A 16,774-nucleotide genomic window follows, 5' to 3' on the forward strand; every position below is an offset into this window, starting at 1 on the left:
GGCGGGTGAGGAGGGTAATCCTTTGAGAGGGATAAAGTGTGCCATCTTGGAAAACCGATCTACTACCACAAGAATGGTATTCATGCCATTCGACCTAGGCAACTCCACAATAAAATCCATCGAAATGTGGGACCAGGGACGCTCCGGAATAGGTAAAGGTAAGAGAAGACCCTGAGGTTTCTGATGAGGAATCTTGTTCCGCGCACATACCGGACAGGACCGTGTAAATTCCAGAATGGTTTTAGCCATATTGGGCCACCAAAAGGTACGACGGATGAGGTCCAAGGTTTTCTTGAATCCAGGATGCCCTGCCGAACGGACGGCGTGTCCCCAGTCCAGTATTTCAGGGATAAATTTGGGTTCCACATACAAAGAGTCTTTAGGAACCACAAGACCGGACGGGAGGTTCTCTTGAGACTTGATGATCCTCTCCAGATTCTTGAATGCCACAGCTGCTAAGATTCTTTGTTTAGGGAGGATGGACTCAGTGGTCTTCTCTGATCTCTCTTCAGAAGAGTATTGCCGGGAGAGAGCATCCGCCTTGACGTTCTTAGTGCCGGGAATGTATGAGAGAACAAAATTGAATCTAGAGAAAAATAACGACCAGCGAGCTTGGCGAGGACCTAAGCGACGGGCATTCTCAATGTACAATAAGTTCTTACAGTACCGACACACTTTATTCGAGTGTGGCCGGTACCGCAAGCCGGGAGATTTCCCGGCTTGCTAGTGGCCGCCCCTCGGCGTGCCGCGCGTCATAGACGCGCGGTCACGCGTCTTCGGGAGCGTGCGCCCCCTGCACGTGCGTCCAGGGGCTCCCCGAGGGAGCCCTCGTGTCCCGCGATCGCGGGACAGCGGCAGGGGGTTCCGGGGGACCCGGCGGACCCGGCAGCGGTAGGGAGAGCGCCCCGATCGGAGGGCGCTCTTCCGCTGCTTCGGCGCGCGCCCGTCACTCTCGGGCGCGCGCCAGGCTACTGCTGCGGCCAAGAACGGGCAAATGCTCGAATAAACTTGGCCGCAGCAGTATGGTCCGTAAGAATGGTGAATGGCTCTTTTGACCCCTCCAGAAGATGTCTCCATTCTTGAAGAGCCATTTTGACGGCCAAAAGTTCCCTATTGCCCACGTCATAATTCCTCTCTGCCGATGAAAATCTTTTGGAGAAAAACCCGCAAGGATGAAGTTTATCCTGGGAAGAAAATTTCTGCGACAGAACCGCCCCAGCCCCACAGTCCGAAGCGTCAACCTCTAAGGTGAAGGGGAAATTCGTGTTAGGGTGTCGAAGGATGGGAGCAGAGACAAAAGTTTGTTTCAGTGTCTCGAATGCCGTGACAGCTTCTGGAGACCAAGATGAAGGGTCTGCACCTTTTTTGGTCAGTGCCGTGATAGGAGCGACAATGGTGGAAAAGTTGCGGATAAACTTCCGGTAATAATTAGAAAAACCCAAAAACCGTTGAACCGATTTGAGGGAATTGGGTTGTGGCCAATCCACGACGGCCTTTAGCTTCTCTGGGTCCATGGCCAAACCTTTGTTGGAGATGATGTATCCGAGAAAAGACGTGGTAGACTGATGAAAAATGCATTTCTCCATTTTAGCAAACAACCGGTTCTCGCGGAGGCGTGAAAGCACAAACTTCGTATGGATGATATGATCCTGTAAGTTTTGAGAAAAAATAAGGATGTCATCCAGGTATACAATGACAAATATATTAAGAACGTCTCGAAAGATGTCATTGATGAAGTCCTGAAAAACTGCCGGTGCGTTGCATAACCCGAAGGGCATCACTAGATATTCGTAGTGTCCGCTACGGGTGTTGAAGGCAGTATTCCATTCATCGCCCTCCCGGATGCGGATGAGGTTGTATGCCCCACGGAGATCCAGTTTAGTAAAGAGATTGGCCCCCTGAAGTCTATCAAAGAGTTCGGAGATGAGTGGGAGTGGATAACGATTCTTCACCGTGATATGGTTCAGACCCCGGTAATCAATACATGGTCTGAGAGTACCATCTTTCTTTTTGACAAAGAAGAATCCAGCCCCCGCAGGAGAATTGGAATGACGTATGAAGCCCCGCTTAAGATTCTCACGAATATATTCGTCCATAGCTTTGGTCTCGGGCAACGAGAGAGGATAAGATTTGGCTTTCGGCAAGGTATAACCAGGTACCAGATCAATCGGACAATCGTAGGAACGATGAGGAGGTAGAAGTTCAGACTGAGCCTTGCTGAAAACGTCCAAGAATTCGGCGTATGGAGAAGGCAACTCCCTCAGAGAACTTGATGTATTGGCTAATAGAAAGGATGGTTGCTTGATAGAGGAAAAAGGTTTCTCTGACCTTGACCTCCAGTTAATAGGGTTAGGAGACACCCAATCGATGAGTGGATTATGCTTCTGTAACCAGGGCAAGCCAAGCGTGATAGGTGTTCCTGGGGCATGAATAACATCAAATCCCAGAGTCTCTTTGTGAGAATGAGTAGAAAGGGTGATAGGTCCGGTCTCTAAGGAGATATAAGCCGGGGTGAGAGGTCGATTATCAATCCCGACCAAGGCAACGGGAGAGTCCTTCCTGGAAAGCGGAATTTGATTTTGCTCAGAAAAGGTTTGATCTATGAAATTCCCTCCTGCGCCGGAATCGATAAATGCAGCAGTGGAGGTGCGGAAAGTCGGTCCTGAAAGGGAGACGGGAATAGTCAATCTTTTGGGAAGTTCCCTTTTTGGAGGGGGACAAGGAGATTCAGTACCCAGAGAGCGCCCCTTCGTACTCACTGGGCTTAGTCGTTTCCCGGAGATGGAGGATGGTTACGGGTACGCTGCTCAGAAGCTCCGCAATGATGGCACGATTCCCCAGTAGAGCGAAGTTGTCGTGACGGTACCCGAGGTTGCTGAACTCCAAGTTGCATCGGCTCTGGAGCCTCCAGCGCCGGTAACGGGGATACGACGGGTCTCTGGTTAGTAGAGAACCTGGAAAAGGAAGCACGGAAAGGCGTAGACCGGGGAAGCTGACGCTGAGCGCGGCGTATCTGAAGGCGCTGATCCATACGAGTAGCCAGGGTGATGAGATCCTCCAGTAACTCTGGCCTGGTGTGGGAAGCAAGTTCATCCTTCAGAGACTCCGATAGACCTTTCCAGAAGGCGGCGACTAAAGCCTCCTGACCCCAATTAGTCTCAGCTGCTACGGTTCTGAATTCCAAGGCGTATTGACCCACAGGCCGACGTCCCTGTGAAAGCTCTAGCAGGGTATCAGAAGCAGTCTCTTGACGTGCGGGGATATCAAAAACCTGTCGAAAGTCCCGTCTGACGGCCGCGTAATCGCGGGTAATATCAGGGCGTAGTTCCCAGATCGGAGAGGCCCATGCCAGTGCATTACCTGTGAGCAGACTATATACGTAGGCTACCTTTTTCCGGCCAGTAGCATACAGCTGGGGAGCCATCTCGAACTGGATCTCGCACTGGTTGAGAAAGCCACGACAGGTGTGTGGATCCCCTGCATAGGGCCTTGGAGCCGGAATCTTCGGAACTGAAAATGAAGTGGAAGATAAGTCAGGCTGCGCCGGGGGTGCAGCCGCAGGCGGAGCCTGTAAAGGGCGGTCCGATACCTGTTGGGAGAGGAGAGCCACTTGATCCGTTAAGGCCTGTATTTGTTGGTACATGGCCGTCATCATAGAGTCCACAGTCTGGTCTGCGTCTTGTGGGCTCGACATAATGTTACGCCGGTGCTGCCCGCAGACCAGACCCGTTCCTTTCACTGAGGTGAGGAACGTATAGAAGCACGCACCCGCAGCAAAGGGAGCGTGTCCGGAGTGTGGTGATTTTGGCGTTGCCAGGCCAGGTGTATTTCGCTAGCAATACTTGCCAGTACCGGTGTAGAAATGCCGTTGTCGTTGCCGTTAGCCAAGGTCTGGGATTGGAGAATACTGGAAGGTCGTTTGTCCAAGCAGGGGTCTAGAGCCAGAGAGAGACGTCCGCCAAGCCAAGTCGTAACCTGAGTGAATGAGAGAGAAAACGCCAGAGTAGTAATCCAAGTGAAAACTATGTCGAGCAATGAATGATAGGAAGGACTGGCATTATAAAGTGTGGCTGACCAATCAGAAGTGAAGGCAGACCTGGAGGACTGCGTGGAGCCATCCTGGATAGGTTCCCTTGATTGGCAGGCAGGTGAGGACTCTTGTCTTGACAGGAGATCATATTCCTGTATTGGGGGCGGGTCTTCACTGCCAGAGCAGTGAATAAATTAACTTCGCCCGGCGCGCGCTGTTCAGGCGCGCGCCCGAGCAACATGGCGGCCGCGTGAGGTACTGCTGGAAACCGGGGACGCCGAGGACGACGAGGAACCCCCAGAACCGACGGAGGTGAGTGGCGCTGGCGAGGGGTGCGCGCCACGGCAGCAGGAGGGAATAAATCAGCAGAGGAACCAGGGTGCGGGCGCCGCGATCCCTGATTCCTCACAATGGGCAACAAATTTCACACTATTTATTATCACAAGTAAGGAGGACACAATAACCACACATACACATTTTCCAAAAATTAATTTATTTATTTCAACATTTATTTTAATTTTCATGGATTACACATAAATATTACATAACACTCACCAGATTATAAAGCCTCCGTACTAAGCTTATTCTTTATTACAAAACCCTATATCCTCGCTTTCCAGAATTATAATCCATTGCCTACAATCACTATACAAGTGATTTGTTATGTTCAACATGATTAGCTAACTTTGATTAATGGTTAAATATCTGATACAGACACATATAAGTTCTCCTTACCTCCAGGTCTGGTTTGAACTAATGGCTCAGACCCCGCCTACCTTACCTTGTGGGCTGAACCACACACTCCATTGAGAGTATAAATATCCACCGAAGAGACCATAGCTCTTTCCCTCCTCCCCCTGATGAAGCGTGGTGAACATGTGAAACGTGCGTCGGGAACGTAGGACGTCACGTCTGTGACGTCACCCGAAGTGGCGACATCCACACAACCTAGACAATGAGCAGGCTTGTATTTGCAGCGGTTTCCTTATACCTAGTATCCGCCGATGCTTACCTTTTGAAAAGGAGACAGTGTCGCAGTAAATATCTATACTGAACTGCAATGAATATCCACTGCGCTATTTTTGTTACATGCTTACTCTAAAGATATATCTTGGAAGTGGTGTATACAGGAAGCAATTGGCATGACATTATATGCTCTTATATACGACATATAGCAAGAGATATTCATATTTATCAGCCGTAATAATACTTACATCATACCCAATGAGGGCTTTCACCTACCTTATTGATATATACCACGCCACGCAGTGTGACTACACTCCTTAAAGAGACATACTAGCTGATATTAATCAGAATTATGTGTTCTAGTTATATGATTGCTGCACTAGTCTGATCTCTGATATGGAGAGACATCTGATTTAAGTTTGATTACCTGCATATCTAGAGAATCGTTTCTATTTTGAATACTAAGATTTTCTTATACAATTTGGATGTACAAAAGGAATTAAGCAGGTATTAGCCACTTAGGCATAGCTATTTTTGACGATATACTCTTTATGCCACACTAGTATGGAGATTTTTAATAATGTATCTGTGTTTTTAATATTCAATATAGAAGTAATACAATTTTATTATTTTTGATTTCTCCGGTGATTCTGGGTCAACTGACCTGAACAGCAGTAATTTACTGCAGGTCTATTACGTCCATTGATAGTTACTATATATGACATTAAGTGCTTACTATAGGAGGAAACTTTCTGATCATTCTTTTCATCAACACTGTTATTATCATACCATTATCCTCCAGAGCACCTGTTATTCATTTATTGTTCAAATATGGTGACTGCGGTTTCATTCACTTTTGTTTTAGTAAGAAATAACGTGCAGCTTTTTATTCTATTCCCCATACCAGAAAGACTTAGAATTTTTTTCAAAGTGTTTATTTTTATTCAACAGTGTGTTTTAAAATATATATGCTTGTGCACAGTATTATGAGCTGGGACTTTCCGGAACCGATGTTCTGAGTGAGTCACTGGGATTCCAGCTTGGTGCCAGCGAGTCTACCCAGACATTGAACTTGAAAGCCACCAGAGGTTGTCAGGTGTGAAAAACATTTGGGCAGGAGGTTTAGGCTCGAGTACCCATGTCCATGGATGAATGGAACTACCATTTGTCTCCCCAGACTGTGAGGAACCTAAACCAGCGGGTGGCTTCTGCTTTCCAGAGGTGGCAATCTTGCACATGCCCTTGGCTGATTCAGAAGAGTCGCTTGCCCGGCTTCAGTAGACTGACATCGCTCTGATTGGCTGGAGTATTTCATGAATGAACTCAGAGATACTGTAAGAATCCCTCAGCCAATCAAGAGAGCAGATTCTAAGCGCCATAACAGCAGCAGCAAATTTGAAACGACCAAAAGATGCTCGGAAAGAAATAGCAAAGACACCGGCTTTAAAAATCCGAGGTGAAATATTTCTAAGTCCAGCTTTTTGCGGGCAAGTTCTAAAAACTGAACATACAGGTCGCGGCTAGGATTGCAAGCCGAATTTAGTTCTAGGACGCTTGGAGCTAACTCCCGGTGAAAATATTAAAAAAAAACATAAGCCTAAACTAGTTAAAAGATTTCAAGTCCTCCGGAATAAAGACAGCGGTGACGTCAGAAACTTCAGGCCGATTTGAGTTCCAGGACATTTCGGGCCAAGTCTCGGTCAACTAAAGTCTCTTGTTTTGTGTTACCTTTACATCAAGCTAGGAAAGTCTTTTTTTTTGTTCAAGGTCCCAAGTAAGTGTGTCTTTCTTATGTAGTTTGTGTCACACTGTGTGTATGCCTTTTCAAATTTACAATTTATTTCACTTATCTTGTTTTGCTCAATGTATGATCCTGATAAAAAGTTATAAATGCTGTGCATCCTGAGCCACGAAACAAAGATAAAGCTAACAAAGACTTTTTGAAGAATTTCTCCAGCCATCAGATTCTGCCTGTCACAGAGAGCTGGTACCTTTAACCCTTGCACCAACTAACCATTGGAAGTCGGTGTGGCGGGAGAGGGTTAACCAGGCCAATAATAAAGGTATTATGCGCAGCTTGTTAACCCTAATCCCTGTTTGGTCTGAAGGGTTAACCTGTATTGTCCCCATAATATAATTTTTTTTCTCTACACTACCTTTTTTGTACCTGTTTTGCAGCTCAGAAGCTTGCTGCAGTTAAGATGAATTAATGAAAATGTGCTAACTGTATTTGAGACATAAGGGGGAGCTTCTAGCTCTGTGCCAGCGCTGATTGAAGAAGCGTGCCTGTGAATAAGTAGCTGCTTTGAGGATAGGTATCATTTTCCAAGCCGCAGATGTCTGAACCGCAAAGTCAATTGGATAAGTGGTTTGCGGTCAGGCTGAAGTGCCGTCTTGTCAAAATGTATCCAGCAGTCTTGTTATCCACTTAAGCTGAATTGTTGGCGTCTTACTGCGGTTACCGATCAAAGCCAGCATGGATACATGCCGGCTTGTAACCCAGACCAGTTATAGGTCAAACCACAACCAACATCAGAGAGCCAATTCAATTAAGTGGATTACTTGCGCTAGCAATGAGCTAGCACTCTAATTTTTGGAGTGCAGTTAGTTACACATGTACCATGAACATACATATGAGTTTTATATTTGATACATATGCAGAACATACATTTATAAATATACTGTATTTCCATGGTGTTTTAAATTTGAAGGCAGGAACACTCTCCTGCCGGTCCGGCAATGAATCTATTAACATGCCCATATGTTATGGAGGAATGAGCTGAGGGATTTTTCATTTCAGAACTTCAAAGGACACCCTGCTGAGATGGTGCCCCGGTGTCTAGGGAAGTCCGGAGTTGAAAAGCCTCAGAGACCCTATGTGTTAGGGCGGGCGGATTGTTCCCAAGTACCACATACCGGTGTGTAGTATGGGTGCTTCACACTTATTAGCCAAACCCCAGACTTACTGTCACCAGGTAAGAGGTTGGGCTTGGTATGCTAAGCAGCTTAAGTGTCAAGTTACCACATGCTCTGTGCAAACAGGGAAGCAACTTCTGCCCTTTTTGTGAGCTACTGGCAAGTCTGGAATAGGTGGGAAAAGTTGTTCCCATGAGAGGATTGAGTATGTATGTTAGGTATAAGGCCCTTAACCCTATAAAGATACCTGCAGCCCAGTCCCAGTAAGATTCACTTAAGATCAACCAAGACACGTCCTACTTCCAGCGTCAGCGGTTCCGGAGTGTGAGGGGTTAACTACATCATAACGAAGGATCGTACCCCTCTTCCAGAATTTGTATGAGCTAAGGATTCCCGAACAAATCCTGTAAGGACATTACGAAATAATTCCTTTTGGCGGAGATATAGGGCTGGCAAGTTGCGCCCCTAGCCAAGGACTGTCGCACGGCTCACATTGCGCACCCACTTGCATGCGTGCAGGGGTGCCCAGAGTCTTTGTTTCATTCCGTGGACATTTTATTTCGTTTCCCCATCCCAGTAAGTGTATATTGACTGTAATTGTGAAGTATTGTGTGTTTGCCTTAAAAGGAAATAAATTACAATTTATTTTACACTCCTTGTACTGCTCAGTCCAGAATCCTGGTATTAATTTGTTGGTAAGACCTGGTCTACCATGACAGTCGGGCCTCCTACTATCGGGACAGCCTCTACCGGTAATTGCAACAAGGACTGTTTTTATTCATTGTGCGCCCGCTCTCAAAGCCACCCCAGGACATTGCTGTACCCCATAATGGATTGTTTCCCCAACCCAGAAACAGAGGGACTCTTGTGGCTACCCCTGGCCTCACCTCCCAGTAACCTACTCTGTGGGGAGAAATCCAATCCTTTCCCAGGATAGAGGTGGGACACAAAGTGGATAATTGTGTGTTTTGTGTACGTTTGAATGCTTCTATTCTGTTGACCTTGCAAATAAACATAGTTTCTTGAACTCCGTGCCTTGGGTTGGCGATCCAACGAACTAGCGGGCCTGATCAGTACCGTTACGTGACAATCACCTACCAGATGCGTTGGAGATCTCCCCCTTTGAACAAGGAACACAAATATAGCAGCAAACTGGTTTTCCTTCTGGATGTGTTTTGCGGTATCCTGGAGTACAAGGCTCAGTGCACACGGCACGGGGAACCTGTCATGAAACAAAGCCGGTATAATGTCATGTGAGAGTCACTGCCCGGCACACAGTGATAGTCATGGTTAATACTGTACTCTGCTTTAACATGAATAGTTTGATGTGTATCCAGGATCTGATTCGTTTTCTGAATCAAGATGTTCTGGAGAAAATATATTTCCCTAGTCAAACTGAAGTGCGCATTTCCGATACAGTTTGGATTTGGTCCTAAAAATAAATGTGTTTTTGGTTTGGACGCAGTTTGTGTTATGTTTTGAATTTTGGTTTTACACAAACTCGATTTGATTGGTTTCGGTGTTGGATTTGTTTTTTGTTTTGAGTTTTTACTAAATTTTAGGAACACATTTATGAAAAATCATATGAACTATAAACTAATGACAAAATCATGAAAACAGCTGAAACTGATTTATTGCAGAGTGGAGATGAGGTGACAGGAGTGGGGCATTTTGAGACACAGAAAGGGTGCAAATAAATGACAGATCCTCAACATATTCCATGGACTTCCAGCCATGGAAAGACTACCTGCATCTGATCCTGAAGCTTTAAGAATAGTAAGTGAGACTGGCAAATTGAAAACTGGAGATGACAGGTGACAGCAGGAGGCAGTTATATACAGGACGGGGGCAGATTTGAACAGGATTCAGCTGAGCACTCCCATATTGGGATTTTAAAGTCTTATCCCACTGAAGGTAGAGATGAAGGTGGGATCATCATTATGGAGCATATTCCGGTGGCTGTAACAGGCAGAACAGGTGGAGCCCGTGGCTGCAGTGATCGGCTGATCATCACAGAGTTGTTACTGGGAATGATTGACAGACAAAAGCCATATAATAAATGAGGTAGAAGAGAAGTTCAGACAGGTTAATGTCAGGGTAGGTGGCAGCAGGTTTGGATTGCAGGCACATACCTGCCCGGGCAATTCCTTCTATAGTGGCCCTTCTCCTGCAGCATCCAGGCATCATGACATTGCTGCATCATGCAATATTGTATTACATAGTTACATAGTAGATGAGGTTGAAAAAAGACGTATGTCCATCAATTTCAACCTATGCTAAATTTAGACAACAGATATTTTATCCTATATCTATACTTAATTATTGATCCAAAGGAAGGCAAACAAAAATCCCCAGAGTCATATCATCCAATGATATCTCATAAGGGGAAAAATAAATTCCTTCCTGACTCATAGTTACATAGTTACATAGTAGATGAGGTTGAAAAAAGACTTCGTCCATCAAGTTCAGCCCATGCTAAATTTCGACAACAGATACTTTATACTATATCTATACTTATTGATCCAGAGGAAGGCAAACAAAAAACCCCATTAAGGGGAAAAATTAATTCCTTCCTGACTCCAAGAATTGGCAATCGGATTAATCCCTGGACCAGCATCCTTCCCATGTATACTTATTTGGTATATCCCTGTATACCTTTCCCATCTAAAAAGATGTCCAACCTTTTTTTAACAAATCTATTGTATCTGCCATCAAAGTCTCCATGGGTAATGAATTCCACATTTTAACTGCCCTTACTGTAAAGAACCCTTTCCTTTGTTGCTGGTGAAATTTCCTTTCCTAAAATATTAAGGGATGGCCCAGAGTCCTTTGTACTGCCCGTGGGATGAATAGATCTTTTGAAAGCTCCTTGTATTGTCCCTGAATATATTTGTATATAGTTATCATATCCCCTCTTAGACGCCTCTTTTCTAATGTAAATAAATCTAATTTAGCTAGCCTCTCCTCATAAGTTAGAATGTCCATCCCCTTTATTAATTTGGTGGCTCTTCTCTGCACTCTCTCTAGTTCCATAATGTCTTTTCTTAGGACTGGTGCCCAAAATTTCCCGGCAAAAACATCATCCCATTGTATTACTACTAGATTAGACCTCAGTTTATTAAAATCTGCCTTTCCAAAGTAGAAGGTCTTTGTTGAACCCAAGTAATCTGTTTTTTGATAATTTATTTCAAATGAGACCATGTTATGATCACTGTTAACCAAATGTTCCAGGACTTGAATATTTGTTATTACTTCTACATTGTTTGATATGACCAAATACAGAACTGCCCCTCTCCTGGTTGGTTCCTCAATAATTTGGGTCATATAATTGTCTTTAAGCACCCCCAAAAACCTGTTCCCTTTTGTTGTATCACTAATCTCATTGCCCCAGTCTATGTCTGGATAATTAAAATCCCCCATTATGCAAACATGACCCAGTTTTGATGCCTTCTCCATTTGCAAAAGTATTTTAGCTTCCTCAATCTCACAGATATTTGGTGGTTTATAGCATATTCCCACAAACATTTTCTTTATACTTTTACCTCCACTGCTAATTTCTATCCACAAGGTCTTTACATTTTCATCATTCCCTTCATAGACATCATCCCTTATAATAGGTTTTAGATCCGGTTTAACATATAAACATACTCCACCTCCCCTTCTATTTGTTCGATCCTTCCGAAAAAGAGAATAACCCTCTAAATTAACTGTCCAGTCATGAGTTTCATCCCACCATGTTTCAGCAATGCCTATGATATCATACTGCTCCCTTGCAGCTATTAATTCAAGCTTCCCCATTTTATCTGTCAGGCTTCTTGCATTAGCAAGCATGCATTTCATTTATTTTACAGCCTCTACTATTATGTTATCTGCTCCTTCCTTTCTGCGCCCACTTTGTTTAGTCTTTAGAAGTTTTCTAGTATTATCTGTATTTAATATGGGTGTCTCACTGCTTGTCAAACTCGCAGTTGCCCCCATTCTACCTCCATACCACCTTGTATCCTCATCTATTCCATTTAGTTCATTATCTGTTTCATTCCCCTCCCCCCTCCATCCTAGTTTAAAATCTCCTCCAACCTTTTTAGCATTTTCCCCCCTAGCACAGAGATCCCTCTTCATTGAGGTGCAATCCGTCCCTAGAATATAGATGGCACCTCTCAGAAAAGAATTGGCAATCGGATTAATCCCTGGATCAATAGCCTTCCCATGTATACTTATTTGGTATATCCCTGTATACCTTTCCTTTCTAAAAAGATGTCCAACCTTTTTTTGAACAAATCTATTGTATCTGCCATCACTGTCTCCATGGGTAATGAATCCCACACTGTAACTGCCCTTACTGTAAAGAACCCTTTCCTTTGTTGCTGGTGAAATCTAATTTCCTCCAACCTTAAGGGATCCAAACCGAGTCCTTTGTACTGCCCTTGGGATGAATTGTTAATTTGAAAGCTCCTTGTACTGTCCCCGAATATATTTGTATATAGTTATCATATCCTGTCTTAGACACTATGACGGTGAGGGGGTAACTAGGCTCACTAATAAAGGTTAAGCCCAGTTGGTTGCCCCTAATCTGTGTTTTGAGATCCTAGAGTGTCAGCTCTTGGACCTGGCAGTCGTGTATGCATTACTGTGACTGTATGAAAATTATGTGACAATAAAGAATGTGTGTGTTTTTGCCTTTCCAGGTCTGCCAGCACGCAGAGATTGGTAGGCTATGAGTTTCAGAGTGGGGTTTGCAGGGAAAGTCTTGTCAGATTGTGGCTATGTAGCGGGGTCCCCGAGTTATGGGATACCCCACAGATGTACCCTAGAATCAGGTAAGATTCTCGGATACATTGAAGCACAGTGCTCCGGTCAAAATCCTACCCTGGAAACGCTCTTACGACTCACCGCCAGGGTTCCTTGCTTCAGCACAGACAGGAAAAGTAAAAAGGGCATCGGGATCAAGATATCCCCAGAATGGTACAGTGTCCCTAGCATAAGAGGGGATACCCAGTTCATGCCCAAGTCACCCTGAACCCGTTATAGGGGTTCAGGGGGTGCTCCAGCTATGTGATCAAGCTGCTTGTTTTTTATTTGTGTTTAAAGTCTAAAGTCAGATTTCTGTAGTGTGGCAGGGATGAGGCTAGAAAGAGTAGAAAGTATATAATCTTATTCCATCCCTGACACCAGAAAGGGGACTTAGACATGTTTAGCACAAGAAACAGGGGAGAAGTATATTTTGTATTTTATTGTATGCCTTTATTTACAGTATATAGCACCATTAATGTACATACTGTAGCGCTTCACAGTAATAATACACGTGGTAATCATATAAATAACAAATAATATAAATAACAGGTCATGGGAATAAGTGCTTCAGACATAAACGTAACATTTAGGAAGAGGAGTCCCTACTCCGAGGAGCTTACAGTCTAATTAGTATGTAGGAGGAATGTACAGAGACCATTTTGGTAAGTGTTTCTGCAGGGGGGCAAGCTTTATGTATCATGTGTCTAATAATATCTATGGTGCTATTCAAATGCTTCTTTAAGCAAGTGTATCTTAAGGTGGGTCTTAAAGGTGGATAGAGAGGGTGCTAGTCGGGTACTGAAGGGAATGGCATTCCAGAGGTGTGGGGCAGTCAGTGAGAAAGGTTTAAGGTGGGAGAGGGTTTCAAAACTCAGACATTTTTGCCTTTATACACCCCAGGTAGCAGGGAGTATGATGTAAGCTTTAAAAGGGTTGATCTGTTGGAAGCTTTTTGGCATAGATTTCCACACGTGCATGCTCCTCCACTAATTCATCTGAACGCCTCTGGAGGAAATCTCACAATCTCGCAGACTCCCTTCACTACAAATTTATGCTGTCCTGTTTCAACTCTACCCTCTCTCGGGCTAAACAAACCTACTTTTCTTCACTAATGAACACACAAATCTAACCCACACCGACTCTTCTCTGTCTGTGTCTCTCTACTCAAACCACCCCCAGCTGCTTCTTCTTCCTCCATCTCACCTAAGGACTTTGCTGACTATTTCAAGGAAAAGGTGGATTCCATTAGTCAGAACTTCCCCTCTGTATCCTCCACCTATCCTACACCTCTTCCTAATTCTCCTCCTGCCTTCCTTGACTCTTTTTCCACGGTCACAGAGGAGGATGTGTTACTACTGATCTCCTCTTCTCCCTCTACCACTTGCCCTCTTGACCCCATCCCCTCCCATCTCCTAAAACATCTTTGTAACAGGGGAGTTATCCCTGTTCAGGTAATGTGCCTCTAATCCAGCAGTGTGGTGGTTAACTGCTGGTAGTCAATTAACAAACACCACCTGTCTGATTAGATTGCTTAGAAAAGCCTGTCTTTTGAGACAGGAAGTGAGACTCCTTAGCTCACACCTGAGCTGAACTTGGAGACAGAGCAGAGATTGTCCTTGACTCTCACAACTTGTGAGACTGACATGGGGACCCTTGTCTTGAGCCCTGCCAGAAGAAACAGCAGAGCTGCTTTCAAGACAAAGGGGACAAGATTCTAACCTGGAGCTTGATATTTCCTTTGCACACAAGGGTGCGGTTCCAAGAGAGCAGAGAATCTTCCCCTACAGCAGCCCAGCTAACAGATAAGACTTTCATTTACAAGACTTTTTATATCTGTTCATTTCATGCTATATGTTTGGGGCTGGGAGACATGCTTATCTAAAAGGAGTGGTGGATTGCATAGTATTTCACTAGACATACTCCCAAGTGAATAGAAGCTTTGTTTACCCCTTGTTTGGATGGTTTCCTGATATTAAGGAAACAGGCGCAATAAAAGCCTTATTTAATTTCACTATAACTAGTCTCCCTTGCATACCTCTGTGAGCGTCCGCCTACAATCTAATTCCTACTATAATCCCTACGCTCACACACATATTTAACATCTTCCTCTCTTCTGTACCTTTCCATCCTTCTTCAAACATGAAACCGTTATACCATTAATCAAAAACAGCAAGCTAGATCCTACCTGTCCTTCTAACTATCGACCTGTCTCCCTCCTGCCTTTTGCCTCCAAACTCCTTGAACGTCTTGTATTCTCTCGCTTGCTCCATTTTCTCAACACCTATTCTCTCCTAGATCCTCTACAATCTGGCTTCCGCACTGCTCACTCCACGGAAACAGCCCTCACTAAAATAACTGACGACCTCCATGCTGCCAAAGACAGAGATCATTACACTCTGCTCATATTACTCGACCTCTCTGCAGCATTTGACACCGTGGACCACCCTCTTCTCCTTCATACTCTTGGTATTTGGAACAAAGCTCTATCCTGGATCTCCTCTTACCTCTCCCATCGTACTTTCAGAGTCTCTTCTGCTAACACCTTCTCCTCCTCTATAGATCTTTCTGTGTGGGTGCCGCAGGGCTCTGTCCTAGGACATCTTCTCTTTTCTCTGTACACACTTTCTGTAGGTGACCTAATAACATCCCTTGGGTTTAAATATCACCTCTCTATGCTGACGATACACAAATTTACTTTTCAACCCCTGACCTTACACCTGCTGAACAGACCAAAGTTTCGGAATGCCTCTTTGCGATATCATCCTGGATGGCCCTCTGCCGAATTAAACTTAACATGACAAAAACCCAGATCCTCATACTTCCTCCCAAACCTGGCCTTATTACCGCCTTCAATATTACTGTTGGAAGTACCATAATTCACTCAGTAGCCCAAGCACGCTGCCTATGGGTCACACTTGACTCCTCTCTTACATTCTCCTCTCACATTAAAAAAGTCTCTAAAACCTGTCGCTTTTTCCTCTGCAATATTACAAAGATACGCCCCTTCCTCTGGTGCTCAACTGCTAAAACTCTGACTCAGGCCCTCATTCTCTCCGTGTTGACTACTGTAACCTCCTGCTGTCCGGCCTTCCTGCCTCTTACCTGTCTCCCCTACAATCTATCCTCAACGCTGCTACCAGAATCACTCTACTCTTTCCTAAATCTGTCTAAGCGTCTCCCCTGCTGAAATCGCTCTCTTGGCTTCTATCAAATCCTGTATCACACATGCAATTCTCCGCCTCCCTTTTAAAGCTTTACACTCTTCTCCCCGTCCTTACATCTCATCCATAATTTCTCGCTATGCACCATCCCGACTCTTGCGTTCGGCTCTAGGATGTCTTCAGTCTACCCCCTCTGTATCTAAAGCCCTATCCCGCCTTAAACCTTTCTCACTGACTGCGCCACACCTCTGGAATGCCCTTCCCCTCAATACCTGACCTTTCACGATGGACGGACTTATTTACAAATTTATATTTTGTGGATCCCAATTGAGCAGAACAAGTTGAGCAAAATAAACTGAGATTTATTCCCTCGATAGGCAAACACACGACAACTGCAGAATACACTTAATAATTACACTTACTGGTATAGGAACAGGGGATAATGTCCAGAAAGGTGCAAAGCACCAGAAGACTGTCTTTTAAAATGTAGTCCATTTTCAAGGGCATAAATTGCCAGCCCAATCCTTCTGTGAATGTGCAAAGTCATTCCTAGTCCATTGGGGTTAATCAGATAACCCCCAGAAATCACAGTGTCCTAACGCAGAGTTTTGTCCTTGGTTCCGATGTAATAAGACTCTTTGTGTTCCAGGAAGATGCTGCTGTTCTTATTCGCTATTAGAAGCATGTTGGAAATCCGCTCACATGGTACAGTATAACAAAAACGAAAGACAATGGGGATTGCCTGGGTGGCATGTATATAGGGTTTGAAAGCCTATCTCCAACATACCCACCCAATCCCCCTCGTGGGAATTTCCTCATTCCCCAATCCCCTACTTGCCCACAGTTTGGAGAGTGGGCACTCTAGGGATTTCCTGTTCACACAGAGTCTGTGCGACAACGCCACCTTGGC

General features: G+C 44.7%; 1 protein-coding gene across 1 annotated transcript in view; it reads right to left on the reverse strand.

Annotated features, from left to right (window-relative positions):
- LOC142466731 (vomeronasal type-2 receptor 26-like) overlaps nucleotides 1–16,774 on the reverse strand; it is a 79,902-nt gene that overhangs the window by 27,196 nt on the left and 35,932 nt on the right. The window contains exon 3 of the mRNA XM_075572110.1: nucleotides 9,011–9,134. Coding sequence (XP_075428225.1) covers nucleotides 9,011–9,134 — 124 coding nt within the window. The remainder of the gene's footprint in view (nucleotides 1–9,010; nucleotides 9,135–16,774) is intronic.

This window comes from Ascaphus truei, chromosome 1 (genome assembly GCF_040206685.1).
Source record: "Ascaphus truei isolate aAscTru1 chromosome 1, aAscTru1.hap1, whole genome shotgun sequence".
NCBI lineage: Eukaryota > Metazoa > Chordata > Amphibia > Anura > Ascaphidae > Ascaphus > Ascaphus truei.